This window comes from Labrus bergylta, chromosome 9 (genome assembly GCF_963930695.1).
Source record: "Labrus bergylta chromosome 9, fLabBer1.1, whole genome shotgun sequence".
In the NCBI taxonomy this organism is placed as follows: Eukaryota; Metazoa; Chordata; class Actinopteri; order Labriformes; family Labridae; genus Labrus; species Labrus bergylta.
This window is the reverse complement of record NC_089203.1, coordinates 5,819,669-5,828,229: the sequence shown is the minus strand read 5'-3', so window position 1 is coordinate 5,828,229 and position 8,561 is coordinate 5,819,669. Positions and strand designations below refer to the sequence as shown.

General features: G+C 38.4%; 1 protein-coding gene across 1 annotated transcript; it reads left to right on the top strand.

Moving 5' to 3' along the window:
* The first annotated feature begins 633 nt into the window (after positions 1–633).
* On the top strand, positions 634–8,498 carry hprt1 (hypoxanthine phosphoribosyltransferase 1). The gene is made up of 9 exons (XM_020629748.3): positions 634–826; positions 2,285–2,391; positions 2,818–3,001; positions 4,967–5,032; positions 5,605–5,622; positions 5,714–5,796; positions 5,930–5,976; positions 7,364–7,440; positions 7,577–8,498. The coding sequence occupies exons 1-9, from the start codon at positions 800–802 to the stop codon at positions 7,622–7,624; spliced, it is 657 nt and encodes a 218-aa protein (XP_020485404.1). The 5' UTR covers positions 634–799; the 3' UTR covers positions 7,625–8,498.
* The last annotated feature ends 63 nt before the right edge of the window (positions 8,499–8,561 follow it).

The following is an 8,561-nucleotide window of genomic DNA, read 5'->3' as shown; positions in this document are numbered from 1 at the left end:
TCAGAGTCCCGATACTTATGACAAAGTGATGCTGATGTGCCAAAAGATAAAGGGTTTCCTTGATTTCCTTTGTGAAACCTATACTAAATCATAACTTTACAAGTTGGCAGACGGCTGTTCCCCTTCTGATTTAGGCCTAACTATAGACTAAAATAACTTTATTCTCGTAAATTTGCCACTGTAATCATTATACATGTATGACTTAATCCAAGTAAATGCATAACTTAATTATCATAAATGTATTTTCCTGTCAGACTTTATTTGTGTATATATGATTTTAATGTCGAAATATCAGACCCCCCCCCCTTAATGTGGCCTTAATTCTCCTTCGTATGATGCTCCTATTACCCTTAAAAGCCACAAAAAAAGATAGTCCTGTTCTGAAATACGGCCACTTTCAATGGTGTACAATACAATTTCAAAATGAGGCATGCCCACTCTCGGTAAATGATACTCAACAAATTATTTATATGCGCATATGAACGGAGAACTGTGAATACAAACAAACACCTGTATCTACTTCTTATTAGGTTTGCACTGCAGATGGCGCGTCACCTTCAAAGTAGGGCGGAGCTTAGTATGTTCCTGATCATTGATTTGCCCGCTGCGCTCTGACGTCACAGCGGAACTTACAGTGCATCCCGGAAACAGACTTCAGTAGCAACGAAGCTAACCTCTCCTCCCATGTGTGTACTGTCACAAGGGTGAAGAGTCCGCGGAACCACCTGAGAAAAACCTCTGTCTGCTGTTTCTGAAGACCACTGTAGACTTCATAAAACCAAAAAAGGCAGACCCGGACATGGCGACTTCCAGCCCCTGTGTTGTGGTAAGTCTACCCTAACAACCGGAGTTAAATCTGAGAAGGTGGTCGTAGGTTATTTATTCATGCCCACTGCAATACCACGCAACAACTTACGCGAGTATTACTGCCTTTCTTTATAAATAACTCCTATTTGGTTGCTAGTGGTCTGTGTTTCCTGTTTTGACCCAGGTGTATTATATATATATATATATATATATATATATATATATATATACACACACACACATATGTGCAGTGTATTTGTTCTGTAACGTGGCCTGAGGCTGCAGAGACTGATAGGCACGTGTACGTGACGTAATGAGCGCTTAATGATTGACACATCATAACTTTTATTATAACTTAATGTGTGGACTACTGTGAATGAAGGCAGGTCACATGTTTTCTGTGTTATTACGCCATTATTGTGTATTTACTCTCTCATTCTGAAAACAACAAGCTGCAAACGAGGGGGGCGTGTGTGGACATTATGTTGATGCTTGGCTTAAAAAAAGAGTCAAGTAATCACTTATCCATCAGGCTGCAGGCAAACACTAAGGTTACATCTGAGAATGTGACATCACAACTGTGAAATGGAAATGCAGATTCGTGAATAAAGGAGGTGTCTTGTCGTCTATCTCTTTTTCCAATGGGACCCTCAGTCAATGCTGTTTACGAGGCTTTACAACAGGACAGAAAATTCCATATACATTTTGTGGAAATATGTTGTTCTTTGCATGTGTTATGTTATGAGTGTGTATTTGTGTTGTTATCGCAATTTAATTTACAACCCAAGATTCCACATTATTGCTACGTTGAAATGGTATTGCTAAATAATAAAAGACCAATGTTCTGTTCAACAAGGAACTTTAAAGTTTCTGTTTTATTAATATGTTTTAACAAACTGCTGGCTTGCAAGAATGCAGACTCTAAGTAAGCTAAATGCACATTTTGCTTAAATGGCATTCAAAACAGTGACTTTTCAAATAAAATGGGCTGCACATTGCAGTGTGCCAAACATTTACTTTGTTTTCACAAACATTCAAGGTTGCCCAGCATTTGACCCTGGCTGATTTTTTTTCCCCCCATGCAGCTATGTAAAAGGCACCAATGCTGTGGATAACAGTGGAAAATACTCCGTCGCGTTACCATGACTCATGAGGGCATCTGCTCGGTGTCAGTCATCGTTTGGAGTGGAAAGTGGGGGAAGCCCAAACACAATGACATATTTTCAATTTTAAAGGCAAAGAGGGACAATGCTTTATTGTAGTTACATGACATTTTTTGATTTAGTGTTCAATAAAGTGGTATAATTTTATTGACTTGGGAGGAACTAATTTCTGCATGCTGATAACAGCTCTGATTGTGCTTCGGATCATGCAGGCTTTACCCTACTGACCCCTCTTTCAGGTGATGACTCCATGTCCATGTTTGGTAATATCTCTGTGATTTTTTTTAACCCCTCAGTATCATGTTTTACTACAGATCAGTGATGAGGAGCAGGGGTATGACCTGGACCTTTTCTGCATACCAAAGCATTATGCCACTGACCTGGAGAAAGTCTACATCCCACATGGACTCATCTTAGACAGGTGGGTTGCTTGGGGGGAGGTTTGTTAAATGAATGTTATGAAAGTCAGGGTCATATAAAAGGCAGTTGGGCTGATGAGTAAGTCTGAGCAAACACTCTCTGGGTGTCCAAGATCCTGTAGTTACTTGATGATCCATCATAAATTATGTTAACGATTAAAGTTTTCAAATGTTTGAAGCATTTTTCAAATGTCTGTTGTGTGTTTTCTTTCTGCTTTTTAAATCTTCTCAACAGATTTGGGACTCTTGAATTAATAAAGATAACCTTTGTTTCTTTTAGCTGGTTATCCTTGTTGTCGTTTTATTTGTGTGCTTTAGAAACAAATGCTGTGCCCGCTGAACAAACAGAAAGGAAATGGGAACTACTGTTGACTGTAGCAGAAAAATGAGCTGATCACCCTCTCTCTCTTTCTCTCTCCCGATCTCAGGACAGAACGACTGGCCAGAGAGATCATGAAGGAAATGGGGGGGCACCACATTGTGGCCCTCTGTGTGCTTAAAGGGGGTTACAAGTTCTTTGCAGACCTGCTGGACTACATCAAGGCCCTGAACAGGAACAGTGACCGCTCTATCCCAATGACAGTGGACTTCATCCGTCTCAAGAGCTACTGTGTAATCTAACTCATATCTTTTTTTTAAGAATAGACATTTTCAGTAATATTAGTAGTACTCACATTGCTGTATTTAGCAGTCGTTAGAAAAAAGCAGTTGCTGGTTTGAAAACACTGTTACTGGCATTGTCATGGACACAAACACTTACTGTCTCCAACATACCTTACTCCTCAGCAGCTGCACTGGGGGGGGGGGGGGGGGGCTGCTAGAAAAGCTGAAGTGACACAATAATCAGAACTGTGGTGTGTGTGTTAGGGCTTCTCGTTCATGGCCAGGAATCCTAATCACATTTAGTTTTTACTGAGATCCTGTTCCATGTTGATTTCACAACATCCGCATCACACGGTTTAATTTAATTTATACGATCTGGAAACTCAGAAAAACAAGCAATTAATGAACAAATAACAAATATATAAAAATAAATAAACTATTTTTTTGAGGTAGTGATGATTTATTCTTATGACCAAAATATAACTACAAACAGCCCCAGTCAAAAACACACCACCTCCCAAAACCTTTTCTAAACCTTAAAAAAAAAAAAAAAGAAGTAGCAGCCACTCAGTCTGATACTATGTGCCTTTGCTCCGTCTGCTCCGCCCTTTAATTAAAGCGAGAGCTGTTGCTGGCGGGAGGGGCAGAGCACACGCTGTGTTGTAAAGGGAAGGAGGGCGCGCCTCATTTACCACACACGACAAAACCTATGGACAAAACAAGCGCACCACGGCATGCGGCACAGTAATCATTTCATCTCAATTGTCTTGTAATTGAGTGTGTTGATGTGTCCTTGGGTAAGAAACTTAACCCCAAGTTGCTCCCGCTGCTTCATGGGTGGTGTGTGAATGGGATTGTCTAATACTGGTAGACACTTTTCATAGCAGCCTCTACCATCAGTGTGTGAATGGGTAGGTATGACCTGTGGTGTAAAATCATTCTGAGTGGTCAGAAGACTAGAAAAGCGATTTACAAGCTCAAGTCGAGTCCATTTAGTTGTAGTCCAGGGTTCTCATTTATCAACAGTGTTTACGTACAGATGTGTGCATAATGACTGTATTCATAAGCAAAGAGAAAAATGTATCTTTATTATAAACACAGCTCTGACCATGCTTACATACAGAATCTAACGGTGGAACATTGTAATGAACGTGCATAAGCCTGCTGGGTAACAACGTGGGATTTATCAACACTGATTACATACCGATGTGTGTTTGAAAAATAGTTATTTTTCTTGTAAATTGAATTCATAAGACAGCTTTTAGACCATTCTCTATGTGCTGATGATAAAATAGGGGCCCAGGTATCTGCCTTTATTAGATAAGAGAGACAGGAAACATTAAGAGGAGAGAGTGGAGGATGACATGCAGCACGGTTTTCTGGCACCCCATGATTTATTCTTTATTCTTTATTCAAGTGTCTTCAGTGTTTCCGATGCTCATTGAAACTTTTTTTTCAACATCAAACCAACTGTTCCAAGCGAGTTCAGCATAAAAATCCAGCAGTGACATGTCAAAGTGTCCATGGGGAAGACATATTGCATCGCCAGAGGTGTGTGACTGGAATAGTACTGATGGACAGTTTTGAACTTTACGTAGCCGCCCTTTGCCATCGGTGTGTGAATGTGACGTGAATAGAGGAATGTGACATGTAGTGTTTAAGTGCTTTGAGTTGTCCAAAGACTACAGAAGTGTTAAACAAGTCCATGTAACCAATGTTCTCGTTATTCAGTTTTTCTGGCACAAATTCATATTACATGTGACAACAGGGGGACGGGGATGCACTAAATGTAAACATGACTTGTTTACTGGATGTGGACTCTTTGATGCACATGAAAACAAACATCCACATAAACTACTTTAAATTCTTTGCATAAATCATCCCCCCTGTTTAGGCGTTTTGGTCCTTGATACTCTTTAAATACCAATATAATCTCAAATGTGACGTTTACAACATATTCTTTTGTCCTCACAGAACGACCAGTCGACAGGAGAAATCAAAGTCATCGGTGGAGATGACCTCTCTACATTAACCGGGAAGGTAAAAAAGTGTGGAATGATTATTACTGAAACACTTTCTGTTGCTCCTGTGGTTATAAGGATGACATTTATTTAACTTGATTTAACAAACTGCAATGTGTTCTATATCTAATGATGTTGTGATGCCACTATGTTTAATATAAACTGACTTAAGGTATTCACTGAATAATGTTAGAAACAAGTTGTAAGATAAGAGATAAGATATGACAAGACACACTTTACAAGGACCCTCTGATCCTATTTAGAAGCACGTACAGATAACGATTACGGCCTATTGTCTGTGACTGTGAGAGCGTTCATGTGACAGGCTGCTACCTGCTAATAACGCCATTTATCTTTGTTAGAAATCCCTTCATTTTTCACTTCCTACCTCTCACAGTATGACTTCATTAGCTTCTGATGAAAACATTAGAAGGATGTGGTCATTGTTCAGCATGCAGTGTGTGATAAGGCCAAAGTCAGGAGAAAGCTTAGCATTACATTCTTGTTGCGTTACATTTAAGTTTAAACACATGAAAGATAAAAATGTGACCAGTTCACTGTTTTTCAGTTATTTCTGCTTTTTCTTTTCAGAACGTCTTGATTGTGGAGGTATGTATTTGTGTTTTCTTCTGTAGTCAGGCAGCCCCGGCTTTCCGTTTGATATCTTCTAATATGAGATTCTCTCACGCTCCGTCATCAGGACATCATCGACACAGGGAAGACCATGAAGACATTACTGCAGCTGCTCAAACAGTACAATCCCAAAATGGTTAAAGTAGCAAGGTAATGTAAGATCCTCATGAGTACCTTAAACTAGATCATGTGGACTCATGTTATGTTTTTTTTATAACAGCAACTTATTTTTCACTCAAATTCAGAGTGTATGAATGCTGATGAACTTATTTTCTGTCCTCAGTTTGTTGGTTAAGAGAACACCAAGAAATGTTGGCTATCGACCGGACTGTGAGTGAAACTTTGTGTTTTCAGAAGTTACTCTTTGAAATGCAGAGTTCGTACCTACAACAACTCTGGAATAATGATAAACTTAATTTATGTAGCACCTTTCCAGAACAAGGTTTACAAAGTGCTTTACAGGATAAAACAACAGAATCATGAAGTGTTAATGATGATGTATAGTGATGAATGATGAATAAGGACAGAAATCACCATCAATAAAACATTACATAGAATAAACAGTAAGGCGTAAAACAGTAATAAAACATAATAAATTAATCAAACCAGATGGAGAGGGAGGATAAAATAAAGGGTCACAGGAAGGCTAGACTTGAATGAGGAAATAGTCTTTGCCATCCTAATCTCCTCTGGAAGGTTGTTCAAGGAGTCTGGGGGCAAACGCTCCGTCACCTTTGTTTTTTAATATGGACCTTGGAACCACCAGGAGAGCAGCATGTGAGGACCTCAAAGCCCCCGATGGTACATGAGCAGTTAGAAGGTCAGAAATAGACGGGGTCAAACCGTTCTGCTCTTCAAACTATTAAAGTTTTAAAATCAGCTCTAAAACTAAGTGGCAGCCAGTGCAAGGATAGGTGAGATGTGCTCTCTTCTCTTGGTACCTGTTAAAATCTTGACAGCAGTGTTTTGTACTAGTTGTAGAGAGAGAGAGATGTTTTACTGCAGACGGAGAAGAGGGAGTTACAGTAATCTAACCTCAATGAAATAAAAGCATGAAGGACTATTTCCAGGTTTTTGGTCGACAGGGACGGCTTAATTTTAGAAATGTTTCTAAATTGGAGTGTCATAATATTGAAAGCTACCCTCAGTATTAGTGTCTTGGTATCTTCTCAGACTCGATCAAGTGACTGATGGAGTCTGATCATGACTGAAGAAGTAAACACTGGGAAAACGCCCTTTACCTTTTGTGCTGCTTACACCTGGAACACAGTACAAAGAGCATTAAAGCTCAATACAACAGGGCTCAACTGTGTTTGGTTCTGGAAGTAAAAATCCCATCAATTGTCTCCATAGCCGATTTGATTATTAGCCATAATATCAGAACTATCCAAGGTAGACTGACCACGAGCTACCTGAGTGTTAAACGATGGTTTATGCTCCTGTGGGAGAAAAAAGTTTGTTTACCTCGTTTAAAAAAAAAAACATGATTTATTTGTTTTATCAGGGAAAAGAACTACATTACCCACCAAATCAAATAAAAACAAAGGCTTCTCCTTAATGCTTTCTTGAGATTGAATAAAGGTTGAATTAATTACAGAGTTTAACACATAATTTGTATTATTCACTGTGCACACAAAGTGTGCTTTGAATGATATTTTAGACGCTGTCAGTTCTGTTGGTTTTCTACAGAAACTGATCTTTTCTTAATTTCTCTCAGTTGTAGGATTCGAGGTCCCTGACAAATTTGTGGTGGGATACGCACTAGACTACAACGAGTACTTCAGAGATCTAAATGTAAGTATCAAAAATAGATGAAGAAACAAAAAGTAGCTTTATTTTATGCTCCTTAAAGTGAAGTCCGGTGTAAACCTCTCAAATGTAATGTACATCAAAGATGTGGCGCAAAACTCACAACCTCTTTCTCTTTCAGCATATCTGCGTCATTAGTGAATCGGGGAAGGAGAAGTACAAGGCATGAAGAGCAATTTGTAACCATTTAAATGTATGATTATCTTTTCCTTTTGCGGTCCATTTTGTATCACTTCATGTTTGTGTCATAAAACCAGTGCGTAGGGTCCCTGATGGAGCCCGTTTTAGCCCCCAAACATGCCCCCAAAACATGTTTGCCTTAGATAGAACCTCGTCTGTGTTACATGAAGCCCAGTGTCACCTGATTATGTGCACGTTCACTCATAATTGTTTTTTTGCAATGGAGTAAATAATTTAGAGCAATGAGCTTTAATGATAAGATCACAGTTGTGCTCAAACCACTTTTGAAGATCTATTCAGAAACTATTTTAAATGTGATTCTTCTTTGATTTTGAACTTAAAAACTGAAAAAAGGAATTTTATGATGGGTACTCGTAAGGAAAATGTTGTATTTTCTGAATTCTGCACGCATGTATTTTTGAACAAAATGCTTTTCTATTTTACTTTTGCTGTGTGATGAGATTTTCATATGGTATGATAATTACAGAGGTCAGACAGATGTTTGGTTCTGTCTCTAATTTAAAACATGCTAATACTGAAAGATGAGATATACTGTGTTATCAAATTAAAGCATCCATGCATGTTATGACTTAGTATAACATGAGACAGGGATTTATTTAAATGCTGGATGTTTGTTAACCGTAAAGTTTACAGATGTGTAAACATTTGCTTGATTGTTAGACTGAACCTGTTCAATCATATATTTGAAATACAAAGACTGTATCAACCTGTTATTTTATCAGACATAATTGACCATGCTTTTTATTATTATTATTATATATGCTTTAATTTGTTGGCACATTCACTGTAACCAGTGTAGACTGAAATTTTGCAATACTGGTCATTAAATGTTCACAACTCGAGTGGATTGTACTACAAAGCTTTGATTATGATATAACAAAGAATACTTGGAGCATTGAAATAAT

Bases quoted from the DNA above. Each gene is read 5' to 3' on its own strand.
- hprt1 (XM_020629748.3), top strand. From the start codon at position 800: ATGGCGACTTCCAGCCCCTGTGTTGTG. The intron at 3,002-4,966 runs GTAATCTAACTC...TTGTCCTCACAG, and splicing joins TCCGTCTCAAGAGCTACTGT to AACGACCAGTCGACAGGAGA. The intron at 5,797-5,929 runs GTAATGTAAGAT...TTCTGTCCTCAG, and splicing joins AAAATGGTTAAAGTAGCAAG to TTTGTTGGTTAAGAGAACAC.